The sequence below is a fragment of the Chrysemys picta genome, chromosome 20, assembly GCF_011386835.1.
Source record: "Chrysemys picta bellii isolate R12L10 chromosome 20, ASM1138683v2, whole genome shotgun sequence".
Classification (NCBI taxonomy): Eukaryota; Metazoa; Chordata; order Testudines; family Emydidae; genus Chrysemys; species Chrysemys picta.
This window is the reverse complement of record NC_088810.1, coordinates 17,030,024-17,051,538: the sequence shown is the minus strand read 5'-3', so window position 1 is coordinate 17,051,538 and position 21,515 is coordinate 17,030,024. Positions and strand designations below refer to the sequence as shown.

The following is a 21,515-nucleotide window of genomic DNA, read 5'->3' as shown; positions in this document are numbered from 1 at the left end:
AGAACATTTAAAAAAAAAATCATGTGACTTTCTTAGGTCTCCTTTCAGCCCCTCCCATGGTGTCTCTAGGATCGGTCATGAGTCACCCTTAGGTACGCCAAAACCATCAAGTGAACCAAGTCATGACAGCTTAAACACTGACTGATTACTGAATCCTGCCCCCCTCAGTTATGGCTTTTAAATTATTGGCAAAAGGGCTGCAGCATTGTATTGTGCCACTCTTCAGTATGGAATGCCATTACTGTAGAGACAGGATGAGATAGCTGTATATTGCTCAATTTTCTGCAAACTGCACTAACTTCAGATAAGATGGACTCCTTAATTATCCCCGCATCCAAAAGGTTCCTGTGAAAAGGAGCCTTGTGCTTGCAGAGATTTAAAAAGAAGGTGAGCTCATTACTAGACCAGCTGGTTTAAATGCATGTGAAAATCAGACCTGACCTCTAACCAAACCCAGATACAGCCAGAACAGTACCTGTGAGCTTTGGAATGCAAGGTAGATCTTAGAGCAGTTATAGGTTTGAAGTTGAAGATTTTAAAAGAAACCAAATCTAACTGCTCAAAACATAGTTCCCCTTTTTGGTTCCATACCTGATCCTCCAAGGAGTTCCTATGGCAATATCCTGATGGCTTGCAGATTCCATTCTGTTTTTCGAACATTACCTATTTAAAAAAAAAACATAAAAAAAAAAACAAGAACTGTGATCCTCCCTCATAAAACTAGGCTTCGATGTTACAGACAGAACACTTCCATCAGCTTTATATCTTTGTATTGCTGTAACAGCTTTAAAAAAAAAAAAGAGGAATATATATTTTTAATAGGTTTACAAAGAACATGCACTAGAACAGCCAATGCATTTAGCTTGCTGAATCTTTCTCGTTCGCTTCTGCATATTTCTCAGTTCTTCCTCCAAAGAAGGTCTCCGAACAGGCTTTTAATCACCCAAGGGGATTTTATTTCTAGGCCACATTTTGCTGTTATTTTTATCCAAACATGGCATCTCTTTCCTCAGGAAAGGAAGTGCCACTGCAAGTTGACTGAAGAAATGTTCCTGTTACCTTTGCACATTGCAGATTAGTCTTAGCTCCTTGTCTGCTCTCAAGTTTACTACTTATATCTTCTCGCAGCTTCTTCAAAGAACTTCTAGCCTGGTAAACGCAAGTCAATTTAGCTTCGTCTGTATGAACAACAGTGTCAATTATTCTTTTCAATATACATCAAATGCACATGTAGTAGGTCCCAAAAATAGGGTGTAAAGACATTACATGCCAGCGTTTGAGGCCAGACAAGTAAGCAGAGGTCTTTGTCTTGTACCAACGTGCCACAAAAGTCCCTGGTTTTACTAGATATTCACCAGCAAGCAGCACGGACTACAAGTGTCTTACTATCCTCGCTAAAGCATAAAGGACAGACTATGTCCCAATATGTATGCTGATTTTTCATTATTGTTTAATTTTCTCTGCAAGAGCACATTGAAAACTACAACAAATAGAAGTGACTAAGATCCTTGTTATTCCATGCATCTGATCCCATGTGGCTTCAGCCAAATGGGAATTTACTGACAAGTACAGTCTTGACTTGCACCTGTGATACAGAATTAGTCACTAGAGAAAATGAATCTGGTAATTTTTACAGGGTCACTCCTCCAGCAATAGTGACCCCAAGGCTGAAATGCTGATATTTCAGCATGTGCTTTCTGCATCTCTAAGCATCTTTCATACAAGAATCATCAAGCACTTTTCTAGCTTTAAAGCTCTCAACCCCCCCGTGAGGTATGTATTGACTCACTTTAGAGGAGAAATCGGAGACACAGAAAAGCCAAGATCATACAGCAGGTATGACTATGCTACGTGGCATGTTCTATCTCAATTACACCAGTCACTGATCCAAGGTGCTTATAAAGCACAAACGCTGCTTCAACTGTTTTGAGGTAATTTGGTGTAAGGCCTCTTCTACAGAGTTTTTGTATGGGTATAATAATGATGTCTGTTAAGGTGCATTTATTGATATAGTTATACCAGTACCACCCCTTGGGCAGCACAGTTCTATGCTTATTTCTCCTATAGCAGTTTTCTTCAGCAGATCTCAAAGCGCTTCAGTCTTTTAATGTATTTCTCTTCAACTCCCCAATGGGGTAGGGCAGCATTATCAGCCCCATTTAACAGATGGGGGAACTGAGACACAGATTGGCAAAATGACTTTAAGGTCACACAAGAAGTCTATGAAAGAGCAGGGAATTAAATGCAGGTGCTCCCATGTCTTAGGCAAGTACCCTGACATCCTTCCTCATTCTATTGGTATAGCTGATTCCCCTTCCCATACAGATAAGAGTTAAAGCACTACAACATGCGTGTTGAATAAGGCCGAAGTCACACCATTAACATGACTGTTACTTGAAATCTGTCACTTATACCAAGTATACATCCAACTGGAAGTGAGGGACACCCTGACCAATACACACCCAATAAGAACTCATTGTAATAAGTGATAAGTGGTTAATAAAATTGAAATCCCAGAGACTTAGCACATGCATACAAAGATTAAAGCATCTTGGTGGCTTAGAGATAAATTTCAATGGCTCTAACAGTAAATTACCTTACTAGTAATGGAATATGTCCACACACGAGCCAAGAGGGGAGCCATAGCTGAGAGCGGGGGCATGGCCGTGGATGGAGCCGGAGCTGCGGCCAGGGTGGAGAGGGGCTAGGGATGGCACTTCCTCCCTGCACCTCCATAGGGGCTGGCCTAGGCTCTGCCATGCCTCATGGACATCCCTCCATTCCCTCCTAGCGTGCCGCACCCCACAATTTGGGCCCACTGCTCTAACAGAAGAGACTGCTAAAGCCTTTGTGCTTTTCAATTCGTTTTCAAGTAGTCTGACCAAGTCTGTGGTGCAATTACTGCAGTGAAGAGACAGAATGAACTATTTTTATTTTCTTTAGGGGAAACGCATTTTGTCTCGGAAGCTGGAGGCCAAGATTCAGAAGGCTAATATAGAATGGAGGCATAGGAACTGTCCTATTCACTCAGATGTTGGGCTATCTAAGCCAGTATCCCAGAAAATTATGGAGACATTTAAGTTTATTTAAAAGCCAAGCCTGAGACAGACCAGCCTAGACCCTACTATTGCAAAATACGGAAATGGTTGAAATCGCAACCAGCTATCTCCCACTCCCAACCCCACAAAGGTCCAGTCCCATCACTGCTGCCAACTGGACAGGGAAACGTTAACCCTTGTGTCAGACATCAGATTTCTTTAGGCAGGTGGAGCCTTGCCTACAAAACTGCCTTCTAAGAGGCAGCTCTGGTGCCATGCCCGGGTGTGGCTGGGGAGAGCCTAGCCGAAAGTCATGCAGTTCTCACACAGCTGACTTGCACTTTACCCAATGCAGCACTGCAAAATGCCTCTGCACTGTGGCAGTGTCAGGCCACGTCTACACTTACAAACTTACAGCACGCAGCTGTACGGATACAGCTGTGCCACTGTAAGAGTGCCTGTGTAGGCACGTTATGCCGACAGGAGAGAACTCTGTCAACATCATAAAACCAACTCAACAAGCCGTGGTAGCTATGTTGGCAGGAGAGCGTCTCCCACCAACAGAGCCCTGTGCACACGAGCTCTTATGCTGGCAAAACTTGTCGCTCAGGAGTGTTTTTTTTTCCCACACCCCTGGGTGACAAAAGTTTTGCTGATGTAAGTGCTAGTGTAGACATGGCCTTAGTCTTCGGAAAAACAGCTACATGGGTTTCTACTCAGGCATGGGGGGGGGGGGGGGGGGGGGGGAGGGGAGAGAGAGATGGGCAGATTCCTGTATGGGAAGAGAACACCTCTGCCATGACACAGATTCTTCAAACATTGCCACTGGAAGTTGAGGGCACCAAAGCTTTGAGATAAGCCTCAAACAGGCAGCTGAGAGAATTCAGACTTTGGTTGGGTTAAAGTCAGCAACATATTGTACGTTAATTCTGAAACCAAAAGCTACCTCTTGAATGTAACGAACTTCGCTTTTCAGCTGACAGACATTCTGTTCATGCTTCACCTTGTCCTCAGCCCGTGCTTTTAAGTAAACCTGAGTCAGAAAGAAACACCCCAATGAAATAGCTGTTCAATTACAGAAGATACAAACCAGAATAGTTACAGTCACACAGTTAGGTACAATGAGCTCTCAAAGCCCTCTAAGATCTTCCAGGCTCTTTTTCTACCTCTATTCCTTCCTTCATTGGGACATTGTAGCTGGGATTTGGACACCCAATTCTCATTAAATTTAATTGGCTTTGAAAACTTCAGCCTCTGGCGTGACCTTTTCAGTAGAAGTTGTTAAGGATGGTTATGGTCATTAGTTTTTCGTCCTCTCTCTAACTTTTATTCACTTCCCAGTTTTTACATTTGGATGATTTTAACGCATTTGTTTATTTCTCTAAGCTCTCCCTTACGATTCCCAGGGTGTGGAGACTAAACATTCCTCAGATGCCATTTTTGTTTTGAGTTTTAAGAGTTCCAGTTTAATCAAGTTCATTCCATTAAGCCTGGGAAAGTTACTCAGCAACTCTCCAGAAGTTAATTTACTGAAACAATGCAAGGTTTCCACATTTCAAAATGGTTTCTCCTGAAAGAAAACCCACTCTGCAAGCATTACCACAGGCTCTCCTACCCAAGTCAGGATACCACGAACCATGCTTGCCGAAATTTCTTGTTTGCACAGCCAAAATCTAAATTTTTAGTTTACGTCTAAAATTAAACAAGATTAATTTAGTCTCAATGCATATTGGGTACCTCTAAATTAACTGGGCAAATTAATTATTCAGATCAGCTGGGAACCATGGTTAACACTAACCTTGATGATCTCCTCGTGACCGTCACTTGATTTGATGCATTCTGAAGCCAGTGAATGGCCATTACTTGATCTGTTGGCCACCATAGCAAAGGCCCTTCCAACAGGCTGCAAGAGACAATGTAGTAAGACATTTAGATAATTTGTTTGCATAGCTTGGCTGGACCTAGCACAACCAGCTTTCTAGTCAGATCAGCATCAAGCACTTTATTAGAGAAATGCTGTGTAAAATGCACTCTGGACCCTGTGGGACAGGCACAGTTTTTTAGTCCTGGGTTTATACAGCCCCTGCACAATGGGGCCCTTCTACATGACAGGAGCCCTTAGGAGCTACAGTAATTAAAGGATGCTCCTTTAAGCGATTTGCAATGAGCAAATGCTTATGCAGATCAGGAAATGGAGTTCTCTCTAGCATATCAAGCATAGCATAGTTTGACTATGATCCCTTACAAAGTTCTTTCCCCTCCAAAAAGTTATTGTGAACAATAGCTTTTACATACAAGCCAGAACAGAAGAAGTTTCTACTTATTTTAAAATCACTGGTTTTTAGCAGCCCTTAGCGTGGCGTTCGCTGGTAAAATTCAAAACATGGCACACGAAAGTAGCAGTGATTCCTACATACAGCAGTATGTTCATGCCTGGAACACACACCTTTTGTTTCACCTGATCACGTTGCTTGCCTGGAAGGTCATTCTGCAACGTCAGCCGTAGCACTTTCACACTGTCCTGTAAGAAAGATGCCAGATTTTAATTAAAAATGGTTTATGTTGCTCCATGGTTAGGTTTCAAAATATTTTTTGTATCCACATCAAACATTTGACACAGTTAAATACAAATTTCAAATGCCCATTTACATTTTTTCCCAAAAATCAAATGATTGTCTGCATAGACACAAGGGCAAGCCCTGTCTATTTAGCTCTCTGATTTTGACTACAGTTGATGTAGTAAAATAGTTAGGATTAAAAAGGAGAAGACAAAGTGAAAAAGAGATTGGAAAGCACCTCACCCAAACCCCAAATAGACCTGAGGAAGCATTGGTGGGGTGAGAAAGCAGTCAGAGGACCTGGTAATGATATTAGCCCCCAGGCCGGAAAGACTGCCCCTGACCATATGTGATACTGGCTGATCATTTAGGGGTTGCCATAGATTCAAGGCTGCTACTGAAAGTAACTGTTCTGCATTAGCACCTTCCCACCAACGGGAAAGACATAGTGAGGCCTTGGCTACACTTACCCGCTAGTTCGGCGGCTGGCAATCGAACTTCTGGGTTCGACTTATCGCGTCTAGTCTGGACGCGATAAGTCGAACCCGGAAGTGCTCGCCGTCGACTGCGGTACTCCAGCTCGGCGAGAGGAGTACCGCGGAGTCGACGGGGGAGCCTGCCTGCCGAGTGTGGACCAAGGTAAGTTCGAACTAAGGTACTTCGACTTCAGCTACGTTATTCACGTAGCTGAAGTTGCGTACCTTAGTTCGAATTAGGGGGGTAGTGTAGACCAAGCCTGACACATTTATCCCTTCCTTTATTCTTTGAGGCTAGCTAACTTCACTCTGCATGGAAGTTGAGAGCACGCAGAAACTGAAGATGGTGCAGAATGCATTTGTCCATTGAAGCTATCCTTCATGCCAACAGCGTACACTCCCAGGGCTCCGCGAGCTATTATTTCCAAGTGGTACATAAAGGGATTGGCTTTAATCTATGAAGCAGGTTTGGGACCTGGCCACTGGAGAGACCTCTCTTCTATCCCATAGCTGTGATCAGTCTAGTCAGAGCACTCAGTTTAAAAAGGCGCTGGTTGCAACTGAGGCACTCTCTGAAGGCCTCTGAAAGGCAGGGAGAATGTCTGTGCCAAACTGAGAACATCTTGCTTTGTCAGGATCCCCACCACCCAGGAAAGGGGTGTAGGTGCATGATTTGCTCATGGGAGTGCGCCCAAGAGACCCAGAGCTCAGAACAGTGACCAGATGACACTACCCAGACCCAGGGGGCTTAGAAGCATGTGGGATCCAGCAGTTGGGTCTACTCATAACAAACTGGGTATGCCGCAAAGCCTCTTTTTTCTCTGGAGTTTAGGGAGACGTGGCTGGGAGATCAGTAGGGATAGCTCAGTGGTTTGAGCATTGGCCTGCTAAACCCAGGGTTGTGAGTTCAATCCTTGAGGGGGCCACTTGGGGATCTGGGGCAAAATCAGTACTTGGTCCTGCTAGTGAAGGCAGGGGGCTGGACTCGATGACCTTTCAAGGTCCCTTCCAGTTCTAGGAGATGGGATATCTCCATTATTATTATTATAGTACACAAACAGCCCCTTGTTGATTGCTGATGGGGAGTGGGTTGTTATCTATTAGATCTGACAACTGGGGTTAGAGGGAGATCAATCGTTTCAAAAATCCAGAACAACAGATGGGCACTTAATAAATCAATTTGCACAGTTAGGGTTGCTCAGCTCTCCTTCAATATTTTCCTCATGCACTAGGAAACAAACAAGTCAAGTCAACAGCAACACTTCTGTTTCTCTGCCTATCCCAGTAAAAAAACTTAGCAAACTTCTACTACTTACTATTCTCCTTCCACAAACACCCAAGCCTTCATAGGCTACCATACAGCCTTAAAGACATACACACAGGGAAATAAGTTAAAAGTAGTATTCACTCTTTTAGGGTAGGGTTTTCTTTTCTTAAAAAGAAAACTTTTAACACCTCTCCTGAAAACACATGTCAGATGGTCTCGGTATTCTTGGTTCTGCGCAGGGGACTGGACTAGATGACTTCTCGAGGTCCCTTCCAGCCTGCTATAATTTCATGGCTCCAGGTCAGAAACCCAATGCTGATATGTATGTAAATAGGGCTGTTGGAATTTGACAAACCTGCTGCCACAAGTTGTTGGATATCAAAAGCTATGATATGGTTAATGAGATGCTCTCAGATTGGCACAGTACAAGTCAGTTGTGAAATAAAATCTTTAAACAAATTCCAAAACAGGAAGTTATACAAAGCTCTGTAACTACAAATATACTGTAATTTACACCTGAAGTGCAGTATAGAGTTTCCATGTATGTTCTTTACAAAGGGTTCTGAAATAAGCCATTCAGTAGGGTCCAATTTCAAAAGCCATCTCTATTTCCAAAATATCTGAGTGTTCCTCGCACAAATTTTAACTATGCTGTTTTGTAAGTTTTGTTTTTTCCTGGTGTTAACATATTTCCATTCTTTTCTCCTGTTAAACCCAATTCTCTGATACAACCTTAGGCTATGGGTTCTTTACCGCTGCATCAAATATTTAGTAATGTCAACACATGTATTTGTTTGGAATTTATATTCCAGCAGATGTTTACATAAACATGATTAAGTAATTATTTGAGAAGCCAATTCTACAACAGGACATAAAAATGCTGGCAGTTAACTATAATATAGAGGTGTGCTTTCAAAACAGTTCAAGTTTTAATATGATTTAAGGTCAATGGCGGTCAGAGTTTTACAATGGTGAAAGCAATTTTGTAGAAATAAATCATCAGTTTTATGGAATATTTCTCCAGACACTTCCTCATGCATAATGTGTGTGAGAAGCAAATTAGGCAATTGCATTGCAAAGCAATTGGACTAACAGCGATCCAGTCCAGGTCACAATAAGACAACCTCATCCAGAATCATTTTCTTATAACAGAGAATGATATCGGAATACTGGACAATCTATAACCTTCATGCTGACTAATTTAATGGTTTAGTATATCACATGAACTAGCATTTGAATCTACAATACTCTGCAATTAGCTACCTACAGAATACGCAGGCTTCAAAAAGTGCAGCTAAACCCACTTGTAATAAGACATATGTCTAAGTATTCAGGGGTTATGACTTTCATTGGGACTTGTGCTCCTCAATCTTCAGATGACTTTGAAAGTCTCCCCCTTAATACATCGACTTCTACTTATTACAGTTGATCTGTATTTTTAATTCATATGCAATCACTTGACATATCCAACAGAGCAAGGAGTTTTGATATAAAGTTTATAAACCATTACACTTATCAGTAAAATAGGTTCATCTTTAATTCATATGCAACCGTATGTCTCATTTAATAGGTTTATACAGTTCAGCATGGCAGAAACAGGTTATCCCATTCAGATCCCTGTAAGTAAGAAAAAGTTTCTTGAAACATACTCCTTTCTCTGTCTCATTTGGAGCCTTGTTTACAAGCGCAAGATTCTTGTCCATAGAAACAACAGAGTGAAAGGCACCGGATGGGTTTTAAGGTGTCTCATAGTGTAAAACGTCATCTATACTGCATGCCTAGAAATTGGGATTCCTTAAACAATCTTTTAACAGCCTAGCTCTGCAGCGGGCAAGTATTTAAAAAACGGACTTGCTAATGCTACAAACTATACATATGTGCTACAATGCATGCCTGCTATTGTCTGCACACCACGAAAACTGCTTCAATGCTATATAAATTTGCTGCAAAAAAAGGAGCAGGAGTGACTATTCCTACGACTTGCAGTCCATGGGCTATTCGTTATCTACAGAGCTGCATTCACCAGTCTCAGTAATTCTCATGGCTACCTGAAACTCAGTCCAGAATTTTTGGGTTTCCAGAAATTTTCTAATCCGCTAAACTCACAAGCACCTCACAGCACCCTAAGCAACTGCTCCACATCTGCCTTTGTTGGCTACCTCTCACATAAACTCAACAACGATTAAATTTGCAGACAAAAACAAAAATCAGAGGGACTAGGACTAGAGATGGATTGAACCAAACTGCAGAGCGACCAGGTGCTACTAGAGCAACTGAGGCCATAAACAACAAAGGGGGCTGAGTCGGTGCTGATAAACGTGAAACTGAACATCCAAGAAATGAACCGCACGGATACAGAATGAGAGCAATCTAATCAACCAGACCACTCCTTGCACTGGAGCCTAGTTATTTCCATCATCCCTTTAATAACATCTTATTACTTTTTCCAACATAAACAGGTGCCTCTAGTTGCCATAGGGAAGATACAAAATTAAGATGGAGATGCTTGAAGAGAGACTAAGAGAATGGTCATCTTAAGTAGCGAGACACAAGATGGTAGTTTGAGAGCCACTACCCTAGACCAAAGATACCATAAACACACAAACTTGTATAATGCTTTTCGGGATGGCAGGGCTAAAGAAAATCCTGTAGACATAGGAAAGAGACAAGGATTCGGTGAATTTCCCCCCACATCCTTCCCATTTACTGCTTGTATTTCTACAGCGACATTCTATTACAGCAAACAAGCATCTGCTCCGGAATCTGAATCGCTGGTGGCAGAGCAAATTAAAAAAATTCTCTATGGAAAAAAACGTTGAGACTGACTGCAAGCTATTATGTAACCTGGGAGAACAGGTACTGTCTCATAAGTGACGGGTTTCAAAGTAGCAGCCGTGTTAGTCTGTATCTGCAAAAAGAACAGGAGTATTTGTGGCACCTTAGAGACTAACACATTTATTTCAGCATAAGCTTTCGTGGGCTACTGCCCACTTCTTCAGATGCATAGAGTGAAACACAGACAGAAGTGAGGTTTTTACCCACGAAAGCTTATGCCCCAATAAATCTGTTAGTCTTTAAGGTGCCACCAGACTCCTTGTTTTTGTAGATACAGACTACACGGCTACCCCCGATACTTGACACAGAAAGAAGATATTTATACATACAGAGAACATGAAAAGGTGGAAGTACGCATACCAATTGTAAGAGGCCAATCAATTGAGACGAGCTATCAGTAGCAGCAGAAGAAAAAACTTTGAGGTGATAATCGAGATGACCCATAGAAGGTGTGAGGAGAAGGTCCCCCATGTTTAGTTCTCCTCACACCTTCTATGGGTCATCTCGATTATCACTTCAAAGTTTTTTCTTCTGCTGCTACTGATAGCTCGTCTCAATTGATTGGCCTCTTACAGTTGGTATGCGTACTTCCACCTTTTCATGTTCTCTGTATGTATAAATATCTTCTGTCTGTGTGTTTCACTCTATGCATCCGAAGAAGTGGGCTGTAGTCCACGAAAGCTTACGCTCTAATAAATTTGTTAGTCTCTAAGGTTCCACAAGTACTCCTGTTCTTTTTGTCTCATAAATAACATTCCTGCTGTGGAGCTAGCACTTTAGTCAATCATCCCAGATATAAGATTCCATGAATGCTTTCAATCTTGTCAAACTAATCTTTCCCAAGTCAATCATTTGAGAAGTTTGGAGCAGACACATCACTGATATTATGCAAGTTTAACAAAGAAGCTAGACAGACCAGCTCCAAGCATAGCCAAACCTTGGTCAAGCACGGATCCTTCAGAGCTCTAAATAAAAGTGCGTCACATTTTTAAGAAGAGCTTCCTAAACATAATTCAAACAAATGTCTTGAAAACTTTTGGAACAGAGGTGTGATCTGGTCACGTATTCTTTCTCTGATCTTATAGAAAAGCAGAGACCTCTCCAAGTCCACACAGCACAATGTTTTAATTTTCATTGCTATTTGTACTAAATAAAGATTAATCTACAAAACTGCACAAATTCACTCTTATCGGTAACATTCATTCTGCATTACGTTTCTGGTAGATTTCCTTGTGCTTAAAATCAAGGTGTTATGAGCATAAAGAAACCCTACCTGATTAAGTTAATTTTCTGGGAGAATTAAATCAGTGAAAAAAAAGGAGTTGGAAGAGAATGCTAAAATGAACTCTCATAGCATGGCCAAACCTCGCTGCTGTAGTACATGTAAATTCAGGCACTCATTTACCTTGTAAGAATCCTAAGTGAAAAGGAGACCACCACGCACAGAAGTCTGCACTAATCTCTCTCCCCTACAGACAGTCAAATTCAACTCCTCCAGAGATGCATTTGGCCCATGTAACTCCACTGACTGCAATCAAGTTAAAGCAGGGATGAATCCCACTTGTCTACCTTCCAGCTACATTTAAAACCATGACTATGCTGGTTCCTCCCTCCACCCCCCCCCCCACCCCATTTAAAACCATGACTATGCTGGTTCCCCCCCCCTTTTAGAAAAAAAAAACACTAACAATTTAGAAACTAAGGAAATACACATTACTGCCCCCAGTTATTTTCTACAAGAGGCAGAAGGTGTTCTTTGTAACTTGACAGGTGTGTCTGTGAGTTAATGAGTAAGTGCTACGTACTACCTATTAAAAAAACCAACCTCGTGTTTGGAACAAACCTCACATGGCAACACCTTAGTAAATATCATATTAACCTTGAGCTATTTGCTGCATAAAGATTATGCAACTTGCTCAATTTTCTTTGCTTCCAACACACCCTGAATTGCACATGTTTAAAGCATTTACTACAGGGGTCACGAATTATGGAAGAGCCAAAGGAAACCTGACAATTTTTGTACCGTTTTCTGCTTGTGTTTCTGTGAAGAACTATCTACAGTTAGAGGAGATGCCATTTTTTATTTAAAAAAAAAAAAACACACTTCTGATGTCAAGAGTTTATTCTGAGTGGGCAACAGTGATGGAGTGGTATCTGATTTAACAGTGTGACATTCTCTGATTCTTCAATGCATAAGATTTCAAATAATCTAAATGGAGACATTTCTGCCACAATATAAGGTAACTGATGTCAAAGGGGAAGTGAAATAGGGTCAGTAGCTGAATTAGGATTCACGTATTTTGAAAAGTCCAATTTTAGACCTCATTTGTGATCGTGGCATATTCATGGCTGTGAAACCCATCAAGAACAAAAATAAGCAGGAACACAATGGATGCAGATTAGTTAAATAACTGAAGGAAGAGATACTGAGCACTGCTCAGCAAAGTATGTTTCAGCTATCTAGCCTCAAGAGCATCCAGAAGCAAGAAAATTAATCTAGGGAAAAGAGAAGGTTATTGGAGTACTAAAGACCTCGGTTAAAAACAGAAGATTATGTTGACCTGACTAAAGAAGTGAATGGAGAGCTACATAAGAGGAGGATTATCTTTTTTTGAGACAAGAGGAGGATTATCTTTTTTTGAGACCAGGCTGAGACTGAAAGCCAGGAATCCGACACCAGCATTGAATCACTTGGTGACCTTTGACAAGTCACTTCTCAACTGTGTCGGTTTGGCAAATGGGAACTGGACTGACCAGAATGGTATTATGAAGAGTAATTAGGTAATGTTTGCCAACTGTTGAAGACGCAAGGTGTGATAGGGTTGCTTATTACTACAGTACCACACATAACATGTATGCAGTACCTGCATAACACAACTGTTCCATATATGGTAGGGAAGGGCTGCAGGGAGTTAGGATTCTCTCATTAGAAGACTCAAAGATGAGTCACCTTCAATAGGAACAAAGGCCTGGGGACTGATACTGGCAAGGATAATGAGAACTGAACATGAAACAATTAAAGTTCTGTTGAACAACTGCACAGGAGAAATCCAGAGTACATTTATGGGAGCCATGTTTTTCCAGGCTGCATTTCTCCCCAAGATATTAAGATTCTAGCTTCTTTTTCTTGTCTAATATTTATATAGTAGAAAGAAAATTGGATCAATTGACTGACACAGGACTGACTGCAGGACCCAAATGGACAATTTGGTGTGCCTGGAGCTGTGTCTAGAAAACTTGGGGTTCTGGAAAACCCAATTTATCAGATCCAGTATATGTCTGCTTCATCACTAGCCCAAAGAACAAACATATTGTCAAGAACTGTAAGCCACACCAAGAGCTCGCATTCCTATCAATGAGATCTGCTGAAAGCAATTTAGAAGGACTTTGAACAAAACAAAACAAACCACACAAAACAGAGCCTAATTGTAAAGTGACTAACAACTAAAACCAGTCCCTCTTCAGCTTTGTGTAACCTTGAAAGCATGTCTCTCTCACCAACTGAAGCTGGTCCAATAAAAGATATTACCTCACTCACCTTGTCTTTCTAACAACCAAAACACATTTACTACCGGCAATGGCCGATGCCTAGATGACTCAAATCTTGTTATTAAAATCCCCAATGTAATTATCACCCTGACTACAGACACAAAGCACACAATTCTATTAGCACAATCTGGATATAGTTATTTGACATCTGTATTATATCAAAACCATTTGCTGCCTGCATGACTTTTCCCACAAATGTAGTAAACATTACATGAGCCATATCTGTGGGCATGACATCAAGCTGTGCTATATAAATTGTATATTTATAAATATTTTAAATAGATAAATAAAGGTGTAGCAGGCAATGATTCTTGTGGTGTTCGTGTTTACATTTCTCTCTAGGTCCTTATCTGGCCCCCATCATCATAGACGTAGAGTGCCTATATTTCTTAAAACAAAAAATATAAAACAGAGTACAACACTAGTGAGGATGCCTAAAGATTTCTGATTAGCCTGGAGAATATTCTGATCTACAAACTCTGCTGACCGCATTTAACACTTGAAGCACACGCTTGTGCCACAGAGAAAAAGGTGCTACTATGAAAGAAAATAAGCCTACAGTATGTTAATACAAGATTATAGGACATGAACACTTTAAGGATAACATTTTGATAAGCATTCAACAAGGCTTCTAATATTTTTACAAGCCAAAATAAATTAGTAGAAGGGGAAGGGGAAAAAAAACCCTTATCATGGAACTACATTTGTAAGAGATTGAAACAAAGCCCTGTCTGTTCTGCATTAGGGTCTAATAACTTTCCCTGTTTGCAGTCCAGGAGCCACCTGCTGTCTATGGCAGCTTTCAACAACCAAGGAAAGTTACAGAAAGGCTTTCTGGTTACTGGAGTCTTCATAACCCTCCATTAACCCCATGTCAGAGTCTTCCTGCTTCTCCTTTGCAAAGGGCTGCCCCCACCCCCAAAAGGAGCAGGGCAGGGGTCTTCATTTCAGACCAGGGTTCCCCTTCAGAGCCGCAACCAGGTGCGCCACAGATCCCTCACCCCCTGCGTGCCAGCCGCCACAATCCCTACATCCAAGCCCAAAGCCACTTCCATCGCAGGAAGGTGGACAGCCCTAGGGACAGGAACCCGGAAGTCACAGGGGAACCCGCAGCCATGTCAGGAATCAAGGGGCAACCACCTAGAGCCGCAAGGAGCTAGATCCAACTTTGAACCCCCACCCCACTTACACACACAGGAGAGAGGGTGCCCCCCCACTAGGGGTACAGGAGACCAGTCCCGAACTAGGGAATTGAGGGGTACCCCCTGGAGCCAGGAAGGGGTGAGACCAGCTCTCAGAGCCCCCCAGGAATTGAGGGGGTCCCCCAGGGCCTCAGGGGGGTGAGACCAGCGCAGGGAGCCCCCAGGGACTATAGGGGTCCCCCCTGGACCCATGAGGAGGTGCGACCAGGTGGAGGAGCCTCCAGGGCCTATGGGGGTCCCCCCTGGACCCATGAGGAGCCCCCAGGGACTGAGTGGGGTCCCCCACAAAGCCACAAGGGGGGAGAGCAGGTCACGGAGCCCCCAGGGACTGAGGCCCAGCCCTGCACCCTCAGCGTGGGGGGAGGCCACTGAGCCCCGGGGCCAGCCGTGGTCACCCCCATGCGGGGGGCGTCTGGCCCGTTGGGGGACCCCCCGAGGGGCTCCAGCCCCACAGGCCCGGGCGGGGGGGGCTCACCGGATTCTCGCCGTCCGGCCGCACCTCCGCCAGCGTGCACACGCTCCGCGCCGCGCTCATAGCACCGGCCCGGCTCCGACCACTGAGCGGCGGGGGGGGCCCGCCCGCGCCAGATATCCCGGCCACGCCCCCGGCCACGCCCCTCCGCGCCTGCCGGCCGCGCTCCCCGCCTCGCCTCCTCACGCGCCGCCTCCTCTGAGCCCGGGGCTCGCGCTGGGGGTGCGGCGGCGGCGGCTGCTGCTGCCGCCCGCGCACGCGCACGGCGCCCCGGGGAGCAGGGAAGATGAAAGCAGGGCGGGGTCTTGCATGTAAATTAGTGCGCCGCGATCGGGAGTCTTGCCTGACACTTAATGCAAAGTAGAGCGGGACCTTGGAGGTTAATAGTAGTAGGGCGGGGTCTTGCATGTTAATTAATGCGAAGTAGGGCGGAGTCTGGCGAATTCATGGCGGGTCGGGGTGTCGCCTATAAATTAATATACCGCAGGGCGGAGTCGTGCATGTTAATGCAAAGCAAGGTGGGGTCTTGCATGTATATTAATGCAAAGCAAGGTGGGGTCTTGCATGTAAATAAACGCACGGCGGGTCAGGGTCTTCCAGGTAAACGAATATACAGCGAGGTGGGAATCTTGCATATGCAAAGACCCGCCCCGTGGTGAGGGGTCTTGCATATAAATTAATACACCGGGGGTAGGGTCTGTAAATTACGGTGGAGCGGGGCAGGCTCTTTTGTTCAAATCGTGTACTATGGAGCCACGTACATCAAGTAGATTGTAGCCACCTCAAGGTATGGGCGGGCCCGCAGTATGTTTGCACTCTGTACCCATGTATGGTTCTCGTTATCAATTGTTTGCGCCCATCTATTTGCATTGGCAAATTAAAGTATGGGCTTTTAATCATCATTTCCCCCTTTCGCAAAATTGCATGGGAGATAATAGATGGAAATTAATCCATGTCATGTAATGGTCTAATTACCGAACTCTTCTAAATTCTTCTGTAATTATTTGCATTGGAGGATATTACATGGAAAAATGCATGACTGTTCTTTATGTTTTCTAAGATATTTATCTTATGGCTAACTAATTTATAGGTACACATGATATGGGTTTTAATATTTACATTACAGTTATTTGATACAAGGGGGATGCTGAATTTATAGTTTACAATTGCTTTCCACTGACTTTAATTGGAATGCAAAAAAAAAAAATATTCAAAATTTCAGATGTTTTCAGTTTGTGTCAAGAAATTATCTGAAAATCAATGCAGGATTTTTAACTGGAGTTTCCAGCCATTTGTACTGGAAGGTATATTACATGCAAATTCATTCACAGATTTTTATTATTTTTGAATTAAATATATGGACTTACATACAATGCATAACTTAATTTCATTGCTATTATTTGTATAATCGCGGCTGCATGTATTGTTTCTAAATTACTTTTGCAGTCATTTGTATCCAGAACATGACATGTATGTGGTCCATGAACTTGAAGAATCTTGCATTTGTTTGCATTGGAGCAAAACATACATAACATGACTGAATTGTTTTCTAGTCATTTGCTTTGGAGGGATATTTAAGTAACTTTAGCAGCTGCAGCCCAGAACAAGGAAGGGGGTGAAGATTGTGTCCTGCAGAAGAAGTATGTCAAAGAGAAGTTTAATGGCATAGCTGGTTAAAGAAGATATAGAAGTCAGCTATATTTACTTCTGGGTGGTACATTCCATTGGAGCTGCTGCCTAATTGGCCTATCCACAGAGATTATTCTGGAGTTTTGCTTAAGTGTCTTCAGAGAAGGCTAATCGTCATTTTTGATCTCCTGCCATGTATTAACATCATGCTTCTCTAGCACCTTTTCAACCACGGATATTGGTTAATTAAGCCTCACAGCACTCCCTTGAGGTGGTGTCATAGCCATGTTACAGAAGGGAAACTGAGGCATGCAGGTCATGACTGATTAAATACCCCATGTCACCCAGCAAGGTTATGGCGGGGTCAAGAACAGAACCGATAACACCTCTGTTTTAATTTTTAGGGTCACATTCCCCATCCAGCGTCAGCAAAAGAACCTAGGTGTCCAGCCTTCTAAGCCCTTGCTCTCACACCCATACCATGTTCCCACCCAGAACCAAGAGCAGGAGAACCCAGGAGTCCTGAGACCCACTCTTTTGTTCTAGCTACTAGGCCAGACTTACACTAAGATGCAGTAACAGAACCCAGGGAGTGCTGACACATACACTGTTCTTCTAACCACTCAACCACATTCCCTCTCCTGATTTCTCCAGTTGCTCCCAAGGGCCTAGAGTTCTCCCTAAAGCCAGGTTTGCTGCAAAGAAGAATGAGTTAATTGTTGCACTGAATCTGTCCCGTTCACCCTGGTTTGTTGTGGTGCTTTTCTTTGCAGGTGCTGGGTGAGTAACCAGCCAACTCTCTCTCCTCTGTTTGTGATTCAGCAGGCCAGGACTTGGAAAGAGATCTAGCGCGCTGAGGGATTGTTTGGGGCGCGGCAAGGAAGTTTCCAGGAGCCGCTGTGAGAAGCAGACTGTCTCTTTCTCAGAGTTGAGCAGAAGAAAGAAGCTGATTGGGGTTTTATGTTCGTGCCAGCTCACTGCTGCGTGTGAGAACAGAACCTGGGGAGAGAGGGCCACGGCATGTCCACGTGAGAGAGCCTCAGGAAGCAACGTGAGGAGCAGGGCGAATGCTCCACGGCCCTGTTTGCTTTTTGATAACAAAGCCTGTGGCCCCGACGTGCAGCGGGCAGAGACGCTAACCCCTCCATGCTGCGTCTTTCTGAGCATGGGCAGGTGAATTCTTCCATCTGTCTAGGATAGCTGGCCCCTGTCACCATCATACCCGATCAGGTCAAAGTCTTCCATGTACTGATCTTCACAAATCCCTTGTGGGGGCCAGGCTGTTTTCCTCCTTGTACGGATGGGCATCTGAGGCCACAGAAAGACTTCAGGGGACATTATCGTGAACTCCGAAGTGCCTTAGAGTCCGTCTACACTGCAAACCTGTCCCCCTGCGGCAGCGAGTCGTGGAGCCAGGGTCCGCTGACTCGGGCTTGCGGGGCTAAAAACAGCAGCATAGATGTATGGACTCATGTTGGAGCCTCCTCCCCTCGCCAGGTTTCAGAGCCCGGCCTCCAGCCTGAGCGGGAACATCTCCATTGCTCTTTAGTCCTGTAGCCCAAGCCCCGGGTGCCTGAGTCGGTTGCCGCGGGCTCTGAGACTCTGCTTCAGGTTTTGGGTTTTTTTGTAGTGCAGACGTCCCCAGTTAACAGTCCCATTTACAAAAGGGACGTAGGCACTGCGGGGCAGATTTTGAAAGGTGCGTAGGCACTCAGTGCGTTTACAAAAGTGACGTGCCTTTGGGATTCCCACTAGGCACCTAGCTGCATCTTAGTCACTTGTCCACAGCCCCATAAGGGACCTATAGCACAGCAGGGACTTGAACATAGGTCTGCCCCATCCCGGGCAAGCACCTTAACCACTGCACCATACCTTCCTCTCAGCCTGCTGCTCCCTTCACTGTAAGAGCCTTGTGATGGTGTTGGCCTGCCAGCCCCAGAGACTGATACCCTCCATCTCCACAGAGGGCCCAGCCTGGGGAAGCCAAGCTTCCCCATTGCTGTCCTGCCAATGGAGCTTAGCGTTAACCCCTGGCAGGGCCCTCCTCTGGGGGCATCCATTGACTGCGGCCTCTCTGTTGAACCTGGCTATTCAGTGACCAAACCCAATTCACACCAGCCTCCCGGTGGGGATCAGAGGAGAAGGATTCCCAGCCACCCGTCCAGAGGCTGACTCCCAGTCCTCTGAGCCAGCCAGCTACCCACAAGACCAAGCAATGGGTCCCTCACCATCTCTTCCTGCAAGGCACCATCGACCCTTAGGCCTCAGCATGAGCTGGGTGCCCCTCTCCACGCAGCCTGGGGCTGGGAGAAGTTTAATAGGATTCCCTCCCTCCCCCGCTTAGAGACACCATCGCAGGATAGAGCCTACCTGGCAAAAAATCCCCTCTTCCTCTTCACCCCCGGCGTCTGGGCAGGGTGCTTCTTGGCCCCCCTCAGCTTCAGGGCTCAGTGCCAGCTGGGACTGCAGCCTCCAGAAGGCCATTTCTTCCCTTCTACAAGAAGCATCTGCAGCAAAGCCACCTCCTCGCATCCCAACTCGCAGGGAGCCAGTCCGTCCTCCTCCTCTGCCAAAAGGGCGTGCCATTTCCCCTTCTTTTCCCCCTCCTCCGCTGCGCTGAGTGCTGCATTCCAGGAGGATGAGCTCAGGGGGACCTGATCCTGCATCTGGGTGAAGAGAGGCGCTGAACCGGAGCAAATTTCTGTCTTGCCCTGTGTTCACACCAAGCAAGTTGCCCCTTAGAGGCGGGGTAGACCCGAGAGGGGAGCCTTGCTCGAACCACGGAGGCAGCAAACCTGAGAGACAGAGCTCTCTCGAGGCTGGGGAATGATCTTCTTCAGAAAGTCAGGCCCATCCCAAACCTCCCCACCTTCCGCTCCAAGGCCAAGGAGCGCTTCTTTGAGCTGTCTTCTCTAACATAAGTACAGAGCAACATGTGTGTCTTAAAATAAAACCACCCCCCTACGACCCTACCCAAACAAGACAGGCCCCTGTCCACGCGTCTCCCCTTGGGGAGAGGATGAGAGACCAAAGGACACATAAACTGATGTGGCGTCACGGTGCTTCATGCATAACGGAGAGGCGTGGTGGAAATTAGGGGGTTCGATGCCTTTGAGAATCTGGGCCTCGCGTACTTGGGTGATAAGCGCAGTGTAAGAACCCCTATAGAACAATAGATAGAAGAACTGACCCGATTCTTCATTCCCCGCCCCAGTTTGCACTGACTCCACAGAAACACGGGACGGGACTCCTTATTTCTCATGTTCACTTGGTATCTGCTGCATCTGGGCAGAACCACCCGGGCCTCCCACCCAAGAGAGACCTGGTTCTCAGAAGGTGTCTAGCCTAGCTGGACAGACCCAAGATGTTCCGACTGGCAGCTACACATTTCGGTGTGTCTGTGTTTGGGGGGAATTGTCCGTTAGGAGCTGCAGCTGAGGAATTCTGATTCTAACAAGCCGGGAAGGGGGGGGTCGCAAAAACCAGCCGAGAATTCTCCTGTCATGTTTTCAGATTGCAGAAAGAACCACTGGGGACAAAACTAGGGGCAGGGCATTTGCTAAAATAGAGGTTGTGAGGCATACACTTAGAGCAAGGGGACTGAGAATCAGGTAGGGTGACCAGACAGCAAATGTGAAAAATCGGGACAAGGGTTGGGGGGGTAATAGGAGCCTATATAAGAAAAAGACCCCAAAATCGGGACAGTCCCTATAAAATCAGGACATCCGGTCCCCTAGAATCAGGGCTTCTGGGGCCTATCCCCAGAAGTGGGGGGGGGGGGTGTAGGGGTTACAGCAGGAGAGTGGGAGTCAGGACTCACAGGGTTCTACTCCCAGGTCTTCCATTTCCTCATTAAGGGCCAGTTTTCCAAAGGCTCACCACCTATAATTGGAGCTGGCTTTTCAAAAGAGCTCCCTTTGCAGCACCCAAGGTGCAGTGGTCTTTTGAAACTCCAGCTCCCAGTGTGGCAGCTGACATCTTGGGAAAAATAGTTCTACATGACCAGGAGTAAATCCCTCCCCCATGCCTCAGTTTCCCCATCAGTAAAATGGGGATAATAATCCACAGGTGGGGGCCCAGCATGTTTGAGACTCTCCTCACCCCCTCCCCCATACATGAGGTCACACAGAAGCGGACTCACCTTTTCCAACAGAAGTTCAGGGCTGGCTCTACACGGTGCTGGCTCAGTGCTCCTCTGATGGCAGGCACCACTCAGCATTTCCATAGCTCCCTGTGAACACAAGCATTGCTAGGGAGCGAGGTGGAGAGGTTCCACAGGGACCGAGCAGGGTAGGAGGGTGAGAGCAGGGAGCTGTGCCAGGCTGTAAAACATGAACTTTGCCCCGCGTTAGCTGGGTAAACAATGGCTACAGAGGCCCAGTGGGCTGCTCCCCTCCTGCCCTACGTCACAGGCCCAAGATAGCATCCGGGGAGCCACCCACCCATCCGGGTGCAACTGCCGGTGGATGTTCCAAGCCAGTGTAAACTC

At 45.2% G+C, this 21,515-nt stretch overlaps 1 protein-coding gene across 18 annotated transcripts in view; it reads right to left on the bottom strand.

Annotated features, from left to right (window-relative positions):
* TUFT1 (tuftelin 1) overlaps positions 1-21,359 on the bottom strand; it is a 56,007-nt gene extending 34,648 nt beyond the window's left edge. For 6 of the 18 annotated variants that reach the window (XR_010594003.1, XR_010594005.1, XR_010594006.1 and 3 more), the window contains exons 1-5: positions 15,401-15,820; positions 5,485-5,559; positions 4,837-4,941; positions 3,985-4,071; positions 592-663 (exon numbers count right to left, since the gene is read on the bottom strand). Coding sequence is in view for 6 of the 18 variants with exons in the window: in XM_042843339.2 (XP_042699273.2) it covers positions 592-663; positions 3,985-4,071; positions 4,837-4,941; positions 5,485-5,559; positions 15,401-15,805 (744 nt within the window). In the remaining 12 variants the exon portion in view is untranslated. Of the gene's footprint in view, positions 1-591; positions 664-1,059; positions 1,150-3,984; positions 4,072-4,836; positions 4,942-5,484; positions 5,560-15,400; positions 15,821-19,396; positions 19,693-21,167 lie in introns of those variants that run through there. The other 12 variants (XR_010594001.1, XR_010594000.1, XR_006172828.2 and 9 more) reach the window with 6 other exon arrangements.
* Positions 21,360-21,515: the final 156 nt, after the last annotated feature.